The sequence below is a fragment of the Leptidea sinapis genome, chromosome 1 (assembly GCF_905404315.1).
Source record: "Leptidea sinapis chromosome 1, ilLepSina1.1, whole genome shotgun sequence".
Taxonomy (NCBI): Eukaryota; Metazoa; Arthropoda; class Insecta; order Lepidoptera; family Pieridae; genus Leptidea; species Leptidea sinapis.
In genome coordinates this window covers 33,611,224-33,634,567 of record NC_066265.1, presented here as the reverse complement: position 1 = coordinate 33,634,567, position 23,344 = coordinate 33,611,224, and the positions used below count along the sequence as shown (strand labels likewise).

The 23,344-nt window shown below is 36.1% G+C and overlaps 2 protein-coding genes across 2 annotated transcripts; both read left to right on the top strand.

Moving 5' to 3' along the window:
- The first annotated feature begins 700 nt into the window (after nucleotides 1-700).
- Nucleotides 701-3,717, top strand: LOC126965142 (uncharacterized). Its single transcript, XM_050808613.1, has 4 exons — nucleotides 701-1,422; nucleotides 1,489-1,588; nucleotides 2,546-2,701; nucleotides 3,457-3,717. Exons 1-4 carry the CDS (start codon nucleotides 701-703, stop codon nucleotides 3,508-3,510), a joined length of 1,032 nt encoding a protein of 343 aa, XP_050664570.1. The 3' UTR covers nucleotides 3,511-3,717.
- Nucleotides 3,718-17,340: 13,623 nt separating this feature from the next.
- LOC126966376 (vesicle transport protein SEC20) lies at nucleotides 17,341-20,813 on the top strand. Its single transcript, XM_050810369.1, has 5 exons — nucleotides 17,341-17,567; nucleotides 17,872-18,044; nucleotides 18,264-18,421; nucleotides 19,265-19,368; nucleotides 20,563-20,813. The coding sequence occupies exons 1-5, from the start codon at nucleotides 17,436-17,438 to the stop codon at nucleotides 20,725-20,727; spliced, it is 732 nt and encodes a 243-aa protein (XP_050666326.1). The 5' UTR covers nucleotides 17,341-17,435; the 3' UTR covers nucleotides 20,728-20,813.
- The last annotated feature ends 2,531 nt before the right edge of the window (nucleotides 20,814-23,344 follow it).

Here is a 23,344-nt window from a genome sequence, read left to right as displayed (position 1 = left end):
AGGATCAAATCGAACAGAAAAAAAGGATGGAAAATGTGTAAGCAGGATAAAAGTAGTTAAAAGAATTTTCTAGTACTATTTAAATTTAAAGATGGAATGGGAGAATCATTTTAAAAATAGAACAGATCCGGGGGTATATAAGCCGTACTAAGCGTGGCCTACGGCAGTTCTAGTTCTGACTCGAAAGTGTAAAGAAGAAGAAGAAGAAAAGAAGAAGTAGTGAAAAGTGGAAGTGTTCCAAGAAGAAGAAGATAGAAGAGACTGAGTGTTCGGTGCGGTGTGACGCGTTGATGGTACTGCCGCCCACAAGAGGAACAGCGGCAGACCGGCGAAGTGAAAGTTCAGAAAAAGTGAACGCAAATAAAAGACTCGTTCCTATAAGCGGAGTATTATTTCCAATCCCTGACCCACTCCCGTGTCAATATATATATGTGTGTTTTAATTCCCTATTTCTTTTATATTGAACCGCTATTCTTTTTATTTATATTGTCGTCAATACTAAGCGGGCGTAACTTGCAATTGATCGGCTTCTGTAATTCAAAAAACTTTTCTGATTAACCAGTTGAGCTTACAATAAAATTACAAATTGCTCGTAAATAATAAAATGATTTAATGTGAAAACTTTGTTAGTTAAAGTTGTTCATGAGCTGTGCAATATCAATTTGATTTAAAGCAACTTCTATTTACTTTCGATTGCGAAATGGAAACCTTAAAGTTGAATCTTTTTGGAAGAGCTCACGAAGACTTTTTTATTTTTAATGAAAAATATTTGTATTATGTTGGCTTGTGGCCAGACACAAATGTCTCTAGAAATCGTAAAATAATTTATTATATTTACGAAATGTTTATCCATGTATTATCAATGCTGTATCTCTTAATCACGGGTATTGGTACATATGAATTTAAAAACGATTTTGTCGTTCTCATGTCTAATCTGGACAAAACACTTGTAGCGTACAATTTCGTATTGAAAACAGCATTTTTCGTTTTAAAGAGAAATGATTTAAAAATATTAATAAACGAAATAAAAAACTCTGGTGATAGAGTCAGTGAAGGACGAAAAAGACTTATGATATCACATATTATTGTAATAACCGCTCTTTCAACATCTATTGTATCAGCATTTTGTTTATTGAGTACCGTCAGAGGAGAGATGACAGTCGAGGCATGGATGCCATTTAACCCTTTAAAGAACAAAAAGAATCTATTAATTTCGATGCAATTATTAGCAGTAACATTTATTCCTTGTATGTACAGAGCTTTTGCTATTCAAGGCATTGTTTGCACGATAATTATGTACTTTTGTGATCAGTTAGATGACTTACAAGATCGAATGAGAAATCTAGTGTATTCTGTTGAAAACGAAATAACAATGAAAAAGGAATTTAAGGACATAATCAAAAAGCACGTTCGATTAATAGGGTTGGTTGCTTTAACTTACAAGCAAGATATAAAATTTTCGAGTTACAGAAAGATGTTTTCTTCCAGATATTCCAAACAATTTACCAGTATTTTTAAGGAGTTCTTCTTGGTACAGAATTTGGCAGTTACAATAGAGCTCTGTCTTAGTGCCTTAATGGTATCAGTGGTATGTACAAAATACACAGTAGAAATTTCGCATTAGTTCTGATATGATATTTTTATTCTTTTGTAGGCTGGATTGGAACAGAGAATACTTTTAGCAAGTTTTTTGGCGTATCTCTTTATGGCGTTACTTAACGCATACATATTTTGTTACTTGGGAGATACGTTGATAATAAAAGTAAGTATAAATAGTTAAGGCGATAAACAATAAGTTATTTTAAGCTCTGGAGAGTAAAGTATGCAAAATACGTCAGGTATCACCCCGACATAAAACATAAAAGGTTGAAATACTGAAGTCGCTACTGTAACCTGTAAGATGACGGCTTGGCTGCAGTGACATGAAGTCTGAAACGTGAATTATCAGTCAGATGTCATCTTTTTTAACAGGCCTGCTATAAAATATTAGGTCCTTACATGTGAAATTGGCGTTTTGTACGTACTGGCTTGATCTGAAATATCTTTCTCTTTTTTGATTAAGAACTCCAAATTCAAATTTTTAAATTCATTTAGCTGGTACGTTTGAGCTTCAACACAGAAAATCAGTTGTTTTTTCCTGATTAGTGTTATCTTTGGCGCCGCATTTGTGTCTTTCGTTCGTAAGTATTCCTTTGCCGTAGTTCGTTATATGTAGACACGGCATTATACATAATCTCCGGAGCCATAGGCTCAGAGACTTGAAATTTGGTAAAAATGTTAGCTGTGTCCAGTAGAGGTCAGCTATGAACGGATTTTACGATATTTCTTCAGAAATGCGGATGCGTTAATACATAATATATGGATAATTCAATATGTTGATGTTTTATTTCCAATTTCTTTCATTGGTTTAGATATTTTATTATGAACAGAAAAATGTCTGTCGGTTCAGCTAGTAATTAAAAATAAAATCAAACCCAGTATGCCGTGAAATTATTAAATTAGCATTACCTCAATTTAAATAAAAACCAAAGACTTTTGTGTATAGAGTCAGGGTATTGCTGACGCTGCATTCGACTCATCTTGGACTTCGTGGCCAGCTAAGTTGCAGAAAGATCTTCTCATTGTTATACGAGCTGCACAGAAGCCGTTGAAGCTAAGCGCTGGTGGTATCAGCGTTATGTGTATACAAACATACAGTCAGGTTAACTTCATTTGTAGAATTAACATAATTTATTTTAGCCATAGACAAATCAACAAGGGACCCCTTTTGTCATATCACTGCTCTTTGACAACATTCCCCTTAATTGCTGTCATCTCTGATGTGGAGAACCCTAGAATCAGCTCCAAGCATTTGACCAAATGCAACGCTCAGCTACTCGAATGGTAGGGAATCCAGTGCTCTGAACGGTTAGATCACTTGGTGTTGCGTAGAGACGTCCCTTCATTGTGAGTCTTTTACAGCATATATCACGGGGAGTGTTCCCAAGAGCTTGAACTGAATTCAGTCAGGTGTTCTCTAGTGCGATCTTCATTGAACTTTCTTCCACGTACAACCAAACTGTGAAATGAGCTTCTAATGAGTTGTTTCCTTGACGATATGACATGGATACAACCATATAAACGCGTACAACTTTCTAAATGTGCGGCAACGCTCCTGTTCTTCCTCTGGTGTTGCGAGAGAAAATGGGCGGCGGTACGCACTTAACATCAGGTGTGATCCGTTCGCTCGTTTGTCCTCCACTTCCATAAAAAAGGGGGATTTACAAACACGTAGGTATTTGTATGTTGTGTGTTGCTAGAAGTAAAGTTAATGTTAATAAAGTTGATTTCAAAACTTTTCTTTCTGTTCTTCTAAATTATTAATTCAATATTATTAAATTATATAATTAAATTAGTTAGAGATAAGACGGGCTAAAATCAACCAACAGTAGTCATACAAAAATGTTTTTTTTTCAGGCTCTGTACAACGCTTACTCCATATTCGCTGTTCTAAATGATATTGTTGATTGAACAATTATTACATCTTTAGTACCCAAACGGCATTAGAAATTCAATAAATTCTTTTTTCATATATGACATAATGCTTTGCTTTGATCTATGAACGTCACAAATACAAATGATGACACCATATCTTAAATCAACTTCAGGTATGCAAATTATTTGTGAAATAATGCTGTAACATAAAAGTAGGGAAAGTAACAACTAGTTTTCGACGATGACGCCCGACGTTAAAAGAACAAAATCAACAACAAGCAAAAAGAGAAAACAAAAGAAGGAAGGCGCTAAGTCGAAACTAGTTAAAGTGAGTACCAAATGAATAACTGTAAAGTACGTAAAGTTAATAAAGGACTTTTTAGCAGAAATTTATGTAAAGAGTGGATGATCAGCCAGTGGCTTAGGAATTTCTTAACGTGCCTGTTATATACATAACAACAGTTAACGCAAGACTCATGAGCGCTCACTCAACGAAACAACTTAAAAAATAAGGAAAATAGACAAAATAATTCAAAAGTTGGCTTTGCGTAGAGACATCGCTTCATTGTGTCTCTTCTACCGCATTTATCATGGGGAGTGTTCCAAAGAGCTGTTTCACCTGATTCCACCTTCGCACGACACGCCACAAGTTAGGATATCATCCCCACCATCTGGATGCGTGGCGGTCCTCCACAGTGCGGTTTTCTTCCACGTACTACAATGCTGTGGAATGAGCTTCCTTGTGCGGTGTTTCCGGGACTATACGACATGGGTACCTTCAAAAAAGCGCGTACACCTTCCTTAATGGCCGGCAACGCTCCTGTGATTCCTCTGGTGTTGCAAGAGAATGTGGGCGGCGGTGATCACTTAACACCAGGTGACCCGTACGCTCGTTTGTCCTCCTTTTGCATAAAAAAAATATAGAATTACGAGAATTTTATATATTAAACTAGCTGACCCAGCAAACGTTGTATTGCCGATATAAAAATCGCGATACAAAAGTAACTGTTGATCGTAGATGGGTGAAAATTTGAAGTAGTATGTATTTTTTAATGCTGACTCATAATCAAACAAATTAAAAAAATCGTGTGGACCACCTTAACATTTAGGGGGATGAAAAATAGATGTTGTCCGATTCTCAGACCTACCGAATATGCACTCAAAATTTCATGAGAATCGGTCAAGCCGTTTCGGAAGAGTTCAATGTTTAACACATGACACGAGAATTTTATATATTAGATTAAGCTCATTCATTGAGAATTTTTTATTATAATAATTGATATCGCTACCTTAATACATCTAGTGAGACTAGGACAGCTGTGAAAACGTCGAAAAAAATTGAGTTTAGAACTAACCTCTATTTTGAGCAATGCACGCACACTAACACAAAGTGCCATACAAATAGCGAGTGTAACGTCACGCACACTAAACTAGTATTCCTGGCCCGTTTTTATCGGGTGTCTTACAACAAGACACTATCTAGACGTATAAATCTAAGATCGCTACACATACTACTATGTAACAAAATTTGAGCAGCTTCTCTTTTGACAAGACACTCAACTTTCTAACAAGAAAAAATCTCTATGGTGGGAGTGTGGGACGCTTTATTCAATCCGTTCATTCATAGGACAACAGTTTTCGATAGCAGGATCATCGACCATCCGACCATATTTTTGGGAAGGGAATGACCCGCCCCACGACGCCGGCCACAAGTTTTTCTACAAGTTTACGTTTAGTATTGGCTTTGAATTTGTTGAGAGACATTTTATTTTATTTCCCTACCTATTATAAAAGCTAACGCAATTGTCGATTAATGACGTGTCGAGTTTACTTAGCTTAAATGTCGTAAATAAATCTGTTCAAAATTATTGACATTTTTATGAAAAAAACCTACTAAATTGGAATATGGGTAAACACAGTCATAATATAAAAATCCTTAAATTTTGCCGTAAGCGACTTTCGGTCCTATATTATAAATTGCCCAATCAGCTCTTTTCTGCACCCCAATATTAGATTTATTTGACTAGTTATTTATTAATACAAAATATACAATCTTCGTTCTCTTTTTCAGTCTAAATACAAGCGTAGTAAATCCATGCAGATCAAATGTCCAATCTGTTTTGAGAATTTCGGAAAGCAGTCGGTGTCGTCGACGATCTGTGGCCACGTGTTCTGTACCAATTGTCTCCAAAAATCTATCCTGATACGTCCTGCTTGCCCAACCTGCAGGAGGAGTTTACGTGGGAGTAAAACACACCATCTACTGTACCTTGACCATTGCGTATACGAGGAGTGGCAGTGAAGATTATATTATGCAAGTTTAGTACGCGTATGCATTTAAGTCGCTAGGATTTAATACAATGTGGTCATTTATTGTAACTTGTGTTATTGTCATTTATGTGCTAATAAATATGTAGTCCTACATCTAAATTATTGTAGTGCGGAATAAAAAGCGTTGATTTTAATCTATATCACCTACATAACGTATGGAAGGTATGGTAACTATATCAAATAGATTTCTCATTTCACAAAAATAATGTTAAGGTTGAATATCTCGACCATGGAGCTAACTAGATATTATAAAATGCAGAACAAATTAAAATACTGCGTCACGGAATTCGTAGGAGACGGCAAGGCAAATGGCCCGCCGTTCCTATAGCTGTAATTCGTGATGCTGGTTGGCTTCCAAACACATAAGCATCCACCATATCGATAAGATATAGTGATTTAAATCTATTTCCAAAGTTGTAATATTATTTGAAAGGACATAGATTCGAAGATTTTGTAGCTGCAATACAGGAATTTGTAGTCGATGAGTTATTTAAGAAAGGAATGTTATTTTGATTATTTATATACATGTGAAGTTAGAAAAATTATATTCGATATGTATTATGATAAAAGGCGACTATATAGAAAAAGAAAATTAGATTAAATAAAAGTTACGGGTAATATACGCACTCTCACTTATTTGGAACGCCCTTTGCACATTCAAATAATATATCGTCCGTGATAAATTCCGCTATCGACCCGAGAAAATGTAGTCATTATTGATAAAATAAAAACTTCAATAAAATACACTGCAATTGACACACATACTTAACAGGTTACATTTAGAAGATATTATTTATTACCCATATAGCCCAGTGGCTAGCGACCCTGCCTACTGATCTAGAGATCCCGGGTTTGAATCCCGGTAGGTGCAAACATTTATATGATAAATATGGATGTTTGTTTCCGAGTCATGGGTGTTTAAAGCTGTCTTCTGTAACTGACCCTTATTCCAGTTACACCCTATTATTTGATTATTATTGTTCTGACGAAGAGAAAAGATGAAGACTTAGTACAGATCTAGTAAGCATCTTGTTACATCCTGCATAGACTTTTAAAGACAATTATTCTTATTATAGAGCCTGGCCAAATTAAGACTATTTTGATTAACATTTTAATTATATTTCACGTCTGTTTAGTTGAATTAATTATGGGCATACTTATATTTTTTCATAACAAATTTTGTCTTGCTAAATTACGCATACAGCAAAACGACCGTTATCAATGCGACATTTATTGATATACATACCAGCCTAGCGAAACTCAGAAAACAGCGATTCACTCGATAGTATAAAACGTGCATTCATTGATAGATTGACAGATGACAGCTATATGATAAATTATGTAGTATTGTGTAAACGCCGTAGCTAGTGAAATTACTGAGCAAATAAGACTTAGCTTAAATAATCTTATGTCTCAAGGTGACGAGCGCAATAATTATTTTAACTTATTAACTAAGTGTAGTGCCGCTAAGAATTTTTGAGTTATTCCCTAATCTTGAGCGGCACTACATTGTAATGGGCAGGGAGTATCTATTACTATCAACTGAACATCCCGTCCCGTATTTTCATAAAAAAACAATATTATACTTCGTCGCCATAATATTCTTGCAATTACTTTTTCAATGTCTAATCACTGCACGTTTCCATCAAATGTATGTATATCAGTATTATGTATATGAACTTTTTAAAAATGATTTTTTATTTTGATTTAAACAATGATATTATTATAGTTTAAAAGAGGTAGATATGTCACTAGCGCGCAGGAAATTCATCGCCTAAATGGAGACAATTGGTTTCTTTGGTCGTGGTCGCTTGGTAGTCGCTTTCGATACGAAAACAGTACGCACACGTTTGTTGTTGACAGAATTGCTTACAATTTGATATAGGTACAACATTAAAATGCCGTCGTGTGTTATGGGAAGATGCACTTAATACGAAAGTAAAAAAAAATCATAGAATTATACCACAGTTAATAGTCATGAATTAAAAAAAATATTTCATTACTTCCCTAACAAAATAAATATGACGCCATGACAACGAGACTCGAGTCTCGATTGTGGACATAGATTAACGTTCAGAAACGACGAAATATTGATGCTGTCTACAGCTGAACTATCAAACTACAATAACAAGTTTTAGGGTAGGTAGCGGACGTAAGCAGTGAGTGCTGTTTGCTTACGTAAGAGTTTTTCAGTAACACTGTCTATATAAGATACAAAACATAATAATTGTAAACTTAAAAGTTTTTGGGATCCGTCGTTCGTAAAATTGTAAAACCACCCTTACATCTGGACATTTCGGTCTTGCTTTGTTATGTGTGTATGTATTTTTATTATTTTTTGTACAAATAATTGATATCATCAATGTGGTTTAATAGTATAATCAATATTAAATTAATCTTATATATAAAATTCTCGTGTCACAATGTTAGTTACCTGACTCCTCCGAAACGGCTTTAAGTACCGATTTTTACCAAATTTTATATGCATACCTACTGAATGTCTGAGAATCGGCTACTATCTATTTTTCATACCCCTAATTGATAAGGGTTGTTCACCCTTAACATTTATTTTTATTTTTTTGACAATTTTTTTAATTTAAATTTATTATGATTCAGCATTAAAAATACATAGAACTTAAAATTGTCACCCGTCTACGATCAACACCTATTTTTGTATCGCGATTTTTATATTATTCTCTTCCATCCACAGATCAGCAATAGGGTTACAAGATGGAAACCGAATATAATAATTATTGTAGTACGATAAATTTTATATACGATATATTTGGTAGGTCTGACAATCGGTCGTCATCTATTTTTTATGCCGCTAAAATTTTATTAAATTTTTTAATTTATTTGGCAATACAAAGTTTGCTGGGGCAGCTAGTTTTTTATAAAATCAATGTACCTAATTTCCATGCAGTTTTACTACTTTATAACTTTTACTACATGAACTCATGAATGAATCGTATTTTAGACATAAATCATGGTGTACGGTAAAAAATCATGTCTGATGAATTATTCTGTATTTTTGTATTCAAATATGAAGCAATTAGCGGTCTCGTTCGCGCGCGTTCGGCGAACGGTTGTATCAGTGATCGCGAAAATGACGAGTTCTCAAGTTCTTAAGTGCAATAACTGCAATATTGTGATCTGTGAATTATTAGCGTTCATCCAGAATAAAATTGATATAATGGACGAGGATAGTATGGTGAGGCTGTGCAACTGTGCGCGTTCACCGGTGATGATATTGAAGCGGCGAAGAATTTACTATTTGACTCTTATCACGTCAGCAAAACGTAAAATTGTACGTCAAAGGATGGGAAATCGCAAAGAGATCTCAATGACATTATATCCTTATTTAAGGGAACTGATCCTGAAGAAATGCCTATATTTGTGGCGCGTGAATTGCAGAAATTACCGGCTATTACATTCGATCATATCGATGTAACGCGACTTCTTAAAGACTTGCTACTTTTCCAAAATGAGCTCCGTACAATCAAGGAATGCTATATTACAAAGAAGGAATTTAGTGCTCTAAAAGAAGAAGTATTGCAATCAAAACAGTCGTCACCAAAACATGATCAATATGTAAACTACAAAAGGGGTGGAAGTTGCCTAAAAAACAGTTTTTGTATGGAAAGTGGCCCTATGGGCTTACCTCATTTATCTGAGAACACGTGCATATTACCAGCTGATTGCGAAACGGTAAACACTCATGCGCCCTCACCGCCCGCGTCTTATAATACACCACCAAGACTACTTCACAAACCGGTAATAACATGAGGTGGCGTCCGGCGCACGAGCCGCAGTCAACTGAATCAGTGACGATACCTGTAGCTATGCCTGTATATGTACCGATTACAGAACCAGTTTCCGCTCGCATCACTTGTAATAAACATCGTAATATCACACAATCTATACGACATACAGATACGACCGCAGCTACGCCGCTAGCGGGGCACTTTGTGGGGCAGATGTGTACGCCTATAGCTACACCTGAACATAGAAATACAATGCAGGTACCGGGCGGCAATCGTACACAAAATAGCCAGGATAATAATGAATGGACAATAGTGCAGCGAAGAAAAAAAAAATTAAAGTACCACTTTTTATAACCAATGTGGATAAACAAACTACAAGTAGTGACATCGCAGAGTACATTATGTCGAAAACTCACACAAAAGTGGTTCTTAAGAAAATAAATATGCAGAAACAGAGGGATTACAATGCATTTAAAGTACTTGTGCCTAAGCAAAACATAGGTATGTTTTTAGATGATAATCTATGGCCTGAAGGGGTTTCCTTCCGTCGGTTTGTTTATATAAACAGGGGGGTAAGAAATGAGAATAAGAATGGAGTCACGACTAAAAACACCTAATGGACTATCAGCTACATCGAAATTCAACAACTATTTTTATTAGTTTTAACTGCAAGCCAGTTAAAAGATCCCTTGAGTGTGTACGGGGCTTATGTAAGACCGCCAATATTGTAGCACTACAAGAGACATGGCTACTTCCTGAGGATCTCCCACTCCTCGGTACCATCGATAAAGATTTTGCATATACAGGCACTTCGGCTGTGGACACCTCGGTGGGGGTGCTGAGGGGCCGTCCCTACGGCGGAGTGGCTATATTGTGGCGTAAAACGAAATACACAAATGTATGCGTTATTGAATGTAATAATCCGCGAGTCTGTGCGATAAAGGTGTTATTACGAGATAGCGAGTTTTTGCTTTTTAGTGTATATATGCCGACGGACTCCACTGACAATTTGCCAGAGTTTACACAGTGCTTTAGCCAGATATGTGCTATAGTTGAAAGTAGCTATGTTGAAGCTATTTATGTTCTGGGGGATTTTAATGCTCACCCGGGGGAACACTTTGGGAAAGAATTAGAGAATTTGTGCGCGGATCAACAATGGGTGTGTGCGGACATTTATAGATTAGGTACTGACTCGGACACCTACACCTTTGTAAGTGATGCTCACGGATGTACAAGGTGGCTCGATCACTGTGTTGTTAGTCTATCAGCGCTGCAATCGGTGCGTAATATAACTATTCTATACAACACGTTTTGGTCGGATCACCTGCCTCTTGTTATTGAGTGTGAATTAAATGTAATTGTAAGTAAACGTAGAATTAAAAATTCAGATATTATACATAATAAAGTCAATTGGGGAAACAGAACTAAAGAAAGATAAATAAATATACAGAATTATGTAATAGTAAATTTCAGATTCTACATTTTCCAGTAGAATTACATAAATGTAGTTTTGGCTTATGTAATGAAGGGGAACATAAAGATAGACTAGATAAATTTTATAATAGTATTATAAATGTATTATCAGAATCAGCTATTAATAGTTACCATTCCAAAAAATGTAAGTCACACTCAAAACGGTATGTGGTGGGGTGGAATAAACATGTAAGTGAAGCGCACAGGCAGGCCAGGCTTTCTTTTCAAAATTGGGTTTGGCACAATAAACGAAGGTCTGGAAATATTTATAATGATATGTGTAATACACGGAAAGAATTTATAAAGAGATTGAAATATTGTCAAGATAACAAAGAACAAATAAAAATGAATATAATTCCGGAACAACGAGCTGCAAAAATTTTTTGTGATTTTTGGAAGTCTACTAATAAGGTAAATGTAAAGCCTGGCCTGCCAGTAAGTATGGAAGGTTTATGCGAGAGTAGGGATATAGCCCATTTGTTTAAGGAACACTTTAAAGTGTGTTCACCCTTGGGTTCTTCTAAGGAAGCGCTGAATACTGGGTCCGTCATGTCCGGTGAGCTGTTTAATGTGACGACCAAACAAATAGCTAATATAATTGCCAAAATGTCACGTGGCAAATCGCCAGGTCATGATGGGGTCAGTATAGAGCATTTGAAGAACGCAGGAGTCCATTTACCCAATGTACTTGCCACATTCTTTAATCTCTGTCTTAATCATTCGTACCTACCTGCTGCACTCATGAGGACTATTGTTGTACCAATAGTTAAAAACAAAACGGGTGACTTATCAGATAAGCGCAACTATAGGCCCATCTCTATGGCGACTGTTGTAGCAAAGGTGTTGGATAGTGTGCTTGACTCAGAACTGCAAAAACATGTGCAAATTCATGCGGCGCAATTCGGTTTTGTACCCGGACTTTCTACTGAAACTGCCATTCTGAGTCTCAAGCACACTGTCCAATACTATACTGATAGGCGGACGCCTGTGTATGTCTGCTTCCTTGATTTATCAAAAGCATTTGATCTTGTTTCGTATGATCTTTTATGGAAAAAACTCGATAAGACTGGTGTGCATACACAGGTGCTTTTCGCTTGCGATAATTGGAATTACTATCCTTCTTTGACGTGTAATCGTAATGTAGTGTGATATTGCAATGTTAAATTATTCATGTGTGCGACATTTACAAACACCGAATGTTGGCTAGGTAACCTATCTATACTTTTAAATATCATTGGATTTAAATTATAAAAATAACGGGTAGATACGATACTGATTTTCATAATTCATAAAGGTATACCTATACATGACCCAAACGATTCCGACGAACTTATTTGGTTAGACCGAACGGGAAGAAAAACACAAAAAAACGTATTCATACACAAATATATATTTTTTGATATTAATATCAAAGTAGACGTATTTAAATAACATTAAACGTTACTAGATTTTGAATAAATATTATGTATGCTTAACTAAATATAGATAATATTAATTGAATCAGAATCTTAATTTTAACCGTATCTTCGAAGTATTAAAAATCGGAATTTCGTGTTCGAATTTCCTTCGAAATTCGAAACCTCCAGTTTTTAACATTTGAGTATTTTTGTTGCGTCACTTTGCATATATTGTAATTGAAATGATTTGTAAAACAATTGAAATGTAAATCTTGACTTAAAAGAGTGCAAAGAGTTTCTTGCTACTTCTTCTCATTAGCTCAACCCTTTACGAAGTAGCGGTAAATTGAGAAAAAAATATTTTTATTTTTTGACATTCATAAGTGTCATTTCCGCGACCTACATGAATAAAGTGTTTTTGAATTTGAATGAAGAACCTATCGATAATTTTCGAACTTATGACAATCGGAAAACAAACAAATGGCATTTACGACCTTCGAATTTAAGTTCAAGTTCAAGTTTTTATTCGTAAATACTATTACACGTCATACTTAACATAATAATTGAATTAATTTATAAATTCATTATATGAGTAGTACGAGCGCTCAATGAGCCACCTTTTGAGTTTATGTTTGAAAGTGTTAAAATTTGACACGCTTGTGATATAGTCCGGGAGTTTATTATAAACCCGAGGGCTCATAGCGTGTATTGTGCGGGAAGCTTTTTCCAGGTATGTAAGGCGATTCGCGTGTCGCAGCTGATACTAGCTGGTGTGGCCTCTTTTTTTATTCCGGTGTAAGTGAGCTCGGGCGTATAAGCCTACCTGTAGTATCAGGAGGCTTGGCATTGTTAGTATATTTAGTGACACGAAGAAAGGTCTTACGCATTGGTCCGACGTTATACCAGCTAGTATGCGAACGGCTCGCCTTTGTAGGCGTCAAACTCCATCAAAGCCCGCGGCGCGTCCACAGAATTCGATTCCATATTGTACCTGTGACTGAAAGGTTGCAAAGTAACAGGTACGTAGCGCTTGCTTTGACAATGTAGAGGATAGTCTACTTAAGGCGAAACAGCTACGGGCTAATCTAGCTAACCAGATAGATTTTCGATGTGGTGATCCCACGACAAAGTTTGATCTAATTGAAAACCGAGGAAGGACGCTGCTTTAACCTGTTGTAAACCAACATCATTGATATTTACAACCAGGTGCCGCCCGCGCCGAGTCCGACCAGACAGATCGAAACATAGAAATTGGGTCTTTGTTAGATTTAACACCAGACCGTTTCCGCGGAACCATTCAGCCAATTGATTATTACCAAGTTGATCTTTTGTTCGAGAGCATCTAGTCCCGGCGCAGCTATCACAGCAGCCACATCATCAGCGTACATGTATACTTCGGCAATTTCTCGGTAAGTCGTTCAGCAGAAAAGAGAAGGCGAGATTAGACAATGAGGATACACCTTCCTTAAAGGCCGGCAACGCTCTTGTGATTCCTCTGGTGTTGCAGGAGAGTGTGGGCGGCGGTGATCACTTAACACCAGGTGACCCGTACGCTCGTTTGTCCTCCTATTCCATAAAAAAAAAGAGGAACCCTGAGGTACTCCTACAGTCGTGTAGAGACCGTCTGACTTTAAATCACACCCACTACCCGTAACGTATTGAACTCTATTCCTCATGAAATCTAACATAAGTTTTAACGTTCGGTGATCAATACCGTAGTGCTGAAACTTAGTAGCTAGTACGCAATGATTGGCTACGTCAAATGCCTTAGATAGGTCACAGAAAAGTAGTGCGACCTCTAGCCCTTTCTTGCGGGCATTTAAAATGCATTCGACTACTTTACGAGTAAACATGGTGGTTGAATGACCCTCGCGAAACGTATACTGCCGATCTGAGATAGCTGCGACGCTGCTAAGATAATTTGTTATTAGAGAGGTGAGACCATTTTCGAATATTTTTTCAACAGCTGGTATTATTGAAATAGGCCTATAGCAGTTGGAATTGGTCTTTTTGCCTTTACCCTTATAAAGAGGAACGACTCTTACTTTTTTGCAATATTCCGGATATATTCCGTCTCTTATGTACCTATTAAACAATATAGCTAACGGAGTGCATAGTTAGCCAGAAATTCATCGCAGCAACTCTACCGATATTTCGTAAATGTCTTTTGTGTTAGCGACTTTTTTCATAATAATATTGTACACGTCGCTAGGTGTGAACCAGGGTAATTTTATTGAACGGTCAGCTGGTGGTGTAATATGCTTAAGATAAAGAGTATACAATTGTGAGTTTGCAATCGGAGCGCCGCGCCGCATTGATCCGCCGCCGTCACGAATTGTTTGCTTAAGCAATTAACCAATTATTTTTTTGATGCAAAACAAGTACCATCCGGTTTTTTTATAATGTCGGTAAAATCTATGTTGGACTTGTTGCTTTTACACATTTCTGTGTTCACGATGCTCCACATCGTTTTAATAGTTCTGGAGCTACTCTCACTAATATGCGTATAGAATGATGTCCTCTTGTTACGCAATAATTTATTATAATAATCGGAATATTCGTCAACTTTACTCTTAATATAGATGTCATTTGCGAATTTGTCTCGTATGTAAGGCCATGAAGCAATAGTTACTTATATATTTTATCATGTATCCAATTTTTATACTTTTTCGTTTGAATTTTTTTAAGCTGGAAGCATATGTCAATTTTTGTATGATTAAATTAATGACAGCTTTCGCAAAGTCATTTGTGTCTAGCTGATTTTCACATAACTTATTCCAATCAATACTATTAATGGCATAAATGTAGTCATAACGAGCGGCCGCTGTGTAACATATTTTAACAACTGATAACTGACGGCTAGGTGAAGGTGATTCCCATTCAAAGTAGCCAGTGACCGCATAATGGTCGCTTCTTTTAGATTTTACTGGCAACACGTTTTTAAAAACTATGTTTGTATAAATGTGATTGATTGACGACGAAGAGGTAGGTGTAAAATGGGTAAGAAATGTAACTTCGTTATGAAAGCTATGAACGATAAGCAAATCCTCTAGTTGTTTACGTCCCGGACTAGTCACCAAGCTGTCGATGTTGGCATCACCAGTTATAATATAATCAAGTTCCATTTCATTAACTAAATTGAGTACTCGTTGTAATACATTTAAAAAATCTGAATCCCTTATCGTGTGATGATTGGATCGATAAAAACAAATAACTGAAATTTGATAATCTACTAATTTTACCGCGGAGATTAACAGACGCGTTCCACGGATAAATTGCAAATCCTTAAGTTTTCTACTGCTTTTATGTGTGATTTCACAAACAAACAAAAACCTCCGCGTTCCATGTTCGCGCGACAGTAGCTAGATATTAAAGGGTAGTTACAAATATGCACATAACGTAGTTCGTCACTTTTTAGCCAATGCTCGGTTATTGCTAACACATCACATCTATGGTCACTTTCCAATAATACTTCAAGTCGCTGTGTTTTAGAAATAAGGGATTGAATATTGTGTACACAAAGTACGAAATCTGTACGTTTGTGAGTCAGGGTATTCTTGTGTGTGGTGTTTGAAAAATTCTGGCATTCCGATAGCAAAAGTGGCGTGCCTTTCGATCTTAATATTTCTTTTTTCAACAAAATAATCACTTGATGGTTGAATTCTATTTATGTGGTTGTGGATTTGAGCTTCCGTAGTTTCTCGTTTAAACGACCAAGCTTGAATGTATTTCAAACGTTCAACCGATTGAAGTTCACTATTATTGCTACCAGTGCCTACTTTAACAGTTGACGTTTTGGATTTACGCTTGTGGTGTCGCGGTTGCTCCCACTTTCCATCACTCAAATCCTCGACAGAATCCAATTCTGGCGTTTTAGCTCTCACCACCAAATTTGGTAGCCCACCACTCTTGTTTCGGTCGGATTTGTCACAAGGAGTCGTCTGTTGAGTAACAGTTGCCACTGCTTCTAGTGTTGCCTCTTTAGTTTGTACTTCGGCTGCTGCTGCTGCTTGCCTCTTGGTACGTGAAAGAAAGTGAGTGTCGATCTATTCGTTGAGCTGTTCGATGTCGCGCTGCTGAGGGATGATCTTGTCCTACTCTTTCTAACCGAAAATGAAATTCCGACTTTTCAAAATAGGAACATTGAAATTTAGAACAAAATATCGATCGAGGTAGAATAAAGAAATAGGTACTTACATTTACAAACAAGTGCGGCAAGAAGGTATGTCATTTAGGAATGACAATTCCGTATGTGCATTGAACGACTCTTTGTACATTTGCGATAAAATAATATAATCATAATTACTATTGCGTTCACTGCAATAAAAGAACTCATTTATTTTTTCACAACTTTCAATAAATACAGTCTAAATATATGCAATTCCGCGGGAGAAAGTTCTTTACTATTATAGACATGGAAGGACAACAATGTCTATGCATTCGCCCAGTTGAATGACAATAATTTAACTTTTTCTATACATAAACGTCATAGGTACCACACTAAAAACGACAAGGCTGTATGGCTTGGTTCCCTTGCCTGCTCTCTCGAGCGAATGATTAAAAAAACATAACACTTTTAAAGTAGGTACATTTAAAAGTCTACTTTTTTTAGCTTAATAAGTAATAAAAAGCATATTAGGTATACCTATCATAGAATAATAAGATTAAGTGTAATAGGTAGTAATAAAATAAAGTTAATTTAAGTAGGAGGTCTAAAAGTTTGCCTCAGGGGCCATTACTAAATTATTGTGCTCTCTATTATACCTAAAATAATAATCGAACCAGCAAGTGGCAGTGACAGCCGTCTGATGGAACTTTTGAAAGTTTTGAAGGAACGTGACAACTGACATGTGTAATGTACCGAATGTACGTCAACGTCATGTAAATAATAAATATCTACAAGTTCGAACCTCAAAGCCTCAATCTAAAAAGTTTTGTTATTGTACCACAATATTCGTTGTATTTGTTTTAATGTAATTTATATTTATTAAGAGAAATGGAAAACATGCACAGCTCAAACTTTTTTTCCATGTTCAGTGATAAGCACACTGACAATCCAGATCATAATTATCAGAGTTTTGTGAAAAGTGCAGCTAAATATCATTTTCAGCTCAAAGCGGTTATACACGTATGTTTTTCCTGTTTTATGAATTAAACTTAAAAATCCATTTTGATATGTTTCTATATAAGTACAAAATGTAAGTTTACAAAGAAGAAAATAAGTATTGTATTTTTTTTTATTTATATATCGCGAATGCTACACATTTAGGTAAAATACTTTTTAAAGGATTTAAAACGCATGTAATTGTTAATAAACGAAAGTTACATCTTAATAATGTAAAATGTTTAATAAAAATTTAATCAATATTTGTCAATTAACTTGAATCCTGTAAAAAGTATTTTAAGTAAACCTATTATTATTATTTTTATAGGACATAACAAAATGTAACAATTCAATGGAAAAATTAAATGAATTAAATGAAACAGGCAGAATGCTAATGACCAATATAAGAGATTTACTTGAGAAAATAGATTTGCATGCAAAAGAGACTGGTGATCAGAAGTTTGTTCTTGAATTAGAATCACAACGCAACATTCAAGCAAGGTGGGTGAGTTTTTTTAAAATAGAATTTTAAAATTAGAACAGATTCCATATTTCATGTAAATTATTAGAGATAACATGAACATTAGTTTGAAGAAGTTAAGTTACTTGATGTATTACTTTTGAATGGATAATTATCTACTGGATATGCATTACATCTCTACAGACTGCAGGATTGAGAAACATTTATAATTTATTATTAAATTTAACTTTCAATTACAGCCTTATCAAAGAATTCAAAGAAGCAAATATAAACAAAATGTTAGAAATTGAAAAGTCTCAAAGAGAGAACCTTTTGAGATCACCAGATGGAGAAAATTCATCATTAAGATTAAGGAAAAGTAAAGTTGACCAAAATGGATTACTTAAAGTATCAACAGGTATATTTATATAGCTCCGGCAAAATTAATCAACATTATTTATACATTTCTAAGCAGAAATTAATTTTGATTATACTATTGGTATAAGAGATGTTCGCAACGGCTATATATCAAAATGTGTTATAGGGGATGGACTTATTGTCACATAGCACGAATTAGGAAGTAAAAAATATTGTAGTTGATAGAGCTTTCGTCCATGATTATAATGCTACCACAAAAATTATTATTGCAAGCCCCCTAGTCTGTCCTAGACTATTTTTTATGTTTCATTTCACTGTTTTTCATTTATAATTGACAGTTTAACACATCCCGCCACTATGACAGTGCTCATGTGTCGTTTTATTTACGTGATTTACCCGTTACAGTTTACATTATCTTGTAATAAGAGTGGTATCATTATAATCATAGACTAAAGCCCTATCAACAACAATATTTTTTACCTCCTTATCACCTTGAGACATAAGATGTTAAGTCTCATTTTCCCAGTAATCACTAGCTACGGCACCCTTCAAACCAAAACACATTCATTCTTACACACTACTACTTCATAATCTAGCCGGCGGTCTGGGCAAAGGAGCCTCCCACTGGTAAAAGTTGGTTGCAGTTCATGCTACAAAAATTGGATTGTAAAATAATATTATTAGTAAAAATACCTAATTGAAAGTCTACATCAGAGGCACATGTCAAAAGTCCTCTAGGCAAGCGCATCTACTTGCTGGTGGACTATAAGTCACCTGGGAGTTAACATGTCTAATGAGGCTATACCACTAGTAGTATGTTGTGTGTTACCCACTTCATGTTATGTCTGTTACTGTTGCTACATAAATATTTGATTGTTTTAAGGTGTGACAGAACAATTGCTAACAATCAGTAGACAACTGGCAGCCACAACACAAAGAAGTCAAGACACATTGGACAATTTGGTGTCTTCAAGTTCAACTGTACAAGTGAGTTAAGCCAGTGTGGTTAAACTATAGTTTATATTTTATTATTGTAGTTAGATTTCAGTTCACGTGATATTTTAACAACAATAGGACATGCATACCTGTAAACCTATATGAAAGACTTTTATTGTTCTGGTGTTGCTGCAGAGTATCTCTCTACTAACTACTAGGTGAATTGTGTGCTTGTTCATCTTTCATATTCAACAAAAAAATTAAATAATTATAAACGAAATTTGTACCAAAAATTTGTGAAATGATTTATAAACAAATTGCTTAGATTAGAAAAAGCGATATGTCAAGTCAATTTCGTACTATGCAATTATTGAGGTTGAGCAGGCTATCAACTGTAAAGTAGATCCTGTAGATGGAGCCACAACCTGAGCGTTGAACAAAGCATACAAGATTTATGAACTTTACGTCACTCGAACAGTTGGCTCAGTTGGAAGAGCGCTCGGACGGAATGCGAGACGCGTGGGTTCGAGTCCCGCATCGTTCATATATTTTGTTTACAAATTTAATTAAATTAATCGAAAAAGTGAGGGATATCACTTTAAATATAACAAATTGTTTATAAATACTTACAAGCTACCCATGCAATGGATCGACCGTATGAAATCTGACCGATCATATAGCCTTCTCATTTAAGGCTCAAATGAATTCTAACAGAGGCAGATGGCAAATGATTGTGAGACGAGTTACATCAAAAAAAAAGTATGTGTGTGTACTTATGTATACACGCAAGAAGTTATAGTACTTCTTTGGCGTAACAAAGCAAAAATCCTTAAAATTAATTATTGCTCGTGCTGTTCTACGTTTGTAGAAAGAACGATATTCTAAAAGTCTTGTCAAAGCCATGACAATTAATTATTAAATATCGAATACGGCTGTACGGATTTGAACCCTTTGCCTATCCTAATAATGGATGAAGAAACCAAAAAAAACGAATGTCACAAACGTCAGAAAGATTTAGGCAGCAACTTCACCCTGCTACTTTCGTGTTACAATGATGCGCGCGCATCTTAAAATTTCACTCTCATCATTTTTTCATAACGCGCCTAAAGAAGTATAACTTCAAAAACAACTTGTTGACCACCACGACCGCTCCGTCAAGACCTTATCGACTGAGAAGAACTGGTACAGAAGTGTATACTTGTGTATGATAGTGCACCAGACTGATAAAAACCCTTATTTCTTCAGGGTACACAATCGGAGCTGGAACACACGAGCAGCACAATCCAAGAGTCTGGCAAACTACTGAAGAAGTACGGGCGTCGGGAGTTCACTGATAAAGTTATCATGTTCTTTGCATTCCTATTCTTTTTAGCTGTCTGTTTGTATATCGTTCAGAAACGGCTGTTTTAATGACCCTTAATAAATAATCTTATTAAATTTATTTATAATATCTAATTTATTGAAAGCTATAAAATCAATAAAATTGTTGTTAAAAACTTAGTTGTTTATGTGATTCTTTTATAGGGTTTCAAGTACGTAATTTCGCAGAAAAGCGTGGAGTAATCAGTTTAGTAAGTTATGGCTTAGTAGGTTCAAAATGCCACATAGTCTTAGGCTAAACTTAGCTGAGTTTGATGAAACGCGAACTTGACTTTTGCATTGAGCTGTCTTACTTAAGCTCAGCATAATTAATTCAGCTGTCAAATAACTATAAAAACGAAATCAAAGATAATTCTACGCTAACTCTCAGCTAAGTTTTACGCAAGTAAAGTCTAAGTAAGCTCTATACATACATATATCTCAGCCTTAGACATTGACGACCCATATAGCCGAATGGTTAGTGACCCTGACTACTAAGCTAGAGGTTCGAATCCCGGTAGGTGCAATTATTAATATGATGAATATGAATGTTTGTTTCCGAATCTTGGATGTTTATATGTATTGATGTGTGTTTAAGTAAGTTGTATTAAATATATCGTTGTTTTGTACCCATAGTACGGGCCATGCCTTGTTTGGGGCAAGATAATTTGTGTAAAAGTGTGTCAATATTATATTATTATTATTTGATTCATTTTTGATGTCAATTAAATAATTAATGGATCAATTGCTTGTTCATGTATTACGATCGTTTATCGCAGAAAAACGTGGAGCAGTATAAAAGTTATGGTAAAAACACACCCACACAAAATGTTAGTTAGTCATATCATTCATTTTTGATGAAATCATTTACACTACTTGTGACACAAAGGGCGCTATGAGAGAGAAGAAACTGAGCAAAGATGAGCATTTTTATCGAAGAATTTTGTTTAGTGATGAAGCTCATTTCTGGTTAAATGACTTCGTGAACAAGCAAAATTGCCGTATATCGAGCGAAAACAATCCTCACTCATTAATGAATCACCATTACATCCATTAAATTGACTATTTTGTGCGGATTACACGCAAGCGACCTCATCGGTCAATAAGGAAGGAACTGCCGTTACGGTGAATGGCGACCGCTATCGAGCCAGGCTGACTGATTGTTTGTTTCCAAGAATTAATACAAACTAAACATGGACGATCTTTGGTTCCGACAAGACGACGCATCTTGCCATACAGCGAGCTTGACCATCAATTTATTACAAACTAGCTGACCCGGCAGACTTCGTACTGCCTCAATGGATAAATAAAAGACCTTAACTTTTGTATAAAATAAACTAAAAACAAACAAAAGAAATCCTTTTTAATTAAAACAAATAAAAAAAATGCTCAGTCTTAGTGAAATTTTATTATTATTTTCTATTAATTACACATTATGTTGCTTACTTACAAAACAGAGTAAGTTACCTAAAATACTGGCTATTTATAAGGTTTCAATTTCATATTGACAGACACACACAGTTATGATACAGTCTGTTAATCAATTTGAAGCTTTCTGATAAACTTTATTTTTTGTTTTGTTTTGTAGTGCGGTTACGTTCAGAAATATTATTTTTTGACTAAACTTAAGATATATCAATCTACATATAGTTTGTTGTCAAATGTAAAATAAAATTGTTTGTGCTAACGCGTTTATTCCGGCACTCTTATTCCAAAGGCGTAGTCCCTGACTCATGGAAGTCAGCCCTTGTCCATCCGATCCAAAAAAAGGAGACAGTTCGGATCCGGCAAACTACAGGCCTATTGCTATTACCGCTCTGCTCTCCAAAATCATGGAGAGCATAATAAGCGGTCACCAGTTGATCAACGACCGACAATACGGGTTTCGCCATGCTCGGTCGGCAGGTCATCTTCTGATATACCTAACACATAGATGGGCTACGGCTATTGAAAGCAAGGGGGAAGGCCTGGCAGTTAGCCTGGATATAGCGAAGGCCTTCGATCGTGTATGGCACAAGGCGCTCCTCTCAAAACTTCCATCATTTGGGCTTCCCGAGAGCTTGTGCAAGTGGACCTCCTTCGTCACTGGGCGCAGCATACAGGTCGTTGTCGACGGATATTGCTCGAACCCGAAGCCCGTGAATGCTGGAGTGCCCCAAGGCTGTGTGCTGTCTCCCACGCTGTTTCTTCTGCATATCAATGATATGTTGGACACCTCCAACATTCATTGCTATGCAGACGACAGCACTGGTAATGCCGTATACATGGGTCATGCAGGTCTCTCTCGGGAAATCGTCGACCAGTGCCGGGACAAACTTGTGTCTTCTATCGAGTCCTCTCTTCAGAAGGTCGCGGAATGGGGTCGCGTTAAATTGAACCTTGTCCAATTTAACGCCCAGAAAACCCAAGTTTGCGCGTTTACCACTAAAAAAAACCCCATTTGTCGTATCACCGCTTTTCGACAACACTTCCCTTAAAGCCTCTCCTAGTATCGGAATACTGGGTCTCGAAATGTCGAGCCATTGCCAATTCCGTGGCCATCTGGAGGGCAAAGCCAAATTGGCTTCGAAGAAGCTCGGCGTCATCAATAGAGCACGGCAATACTTCAAGCCGGCCCATATTCTAGCGCTCTACAAAGCGCAGGTCCGGCCACATATAGAGTATTGCT

Excerpts from the sequence above, each read along its gene's own strand:
- LOC126965142 (XM_050808613.1), top strand. The coding sequence starts at position 701 with ATGGAAACCTTAAAGTTGAATCTTTTTGGAAGAGCTCACGAAGACTTT. Across the intron at positions 1,423-1,488 it reads AAGCACGTTCGATTAATAGG|ATATTCCAAACAATTTACCA; the intron begins GTTGGTTGCTTT and ends GTTTTCTTCCAG. Across the intron at positions 2,702-3,456 it reads GTATACAAACATACAGTCAG|GCTCTGTACAACGCTTACTC; the intron begins GTTAACTTCATT and ends TTTTTTTTTCAG.
- LOC126966376 (XM_050810369.1), top strand. The coding sequence starts at position 17,436 with ATGGAAAACATGCACAGCTCAAACTTTTTTTCCATGTTCAGTGATAAG. Across the intron at positions 17,568-17,871 it reads AGCTCAAAGCGGTTATACAC|GACATAACAAAATGTAACAA; the intron begins GTATGTTTTTCC and ends TTATTTTTATAG. Across the intron at positions 19,369-20,562 it reads CTTCAAGTTCAACTGTACAA|GGTACACAATCGGAGCTGGA; the intron begins GTGAGTTAAGCC and ends TTATTTCTTCAG.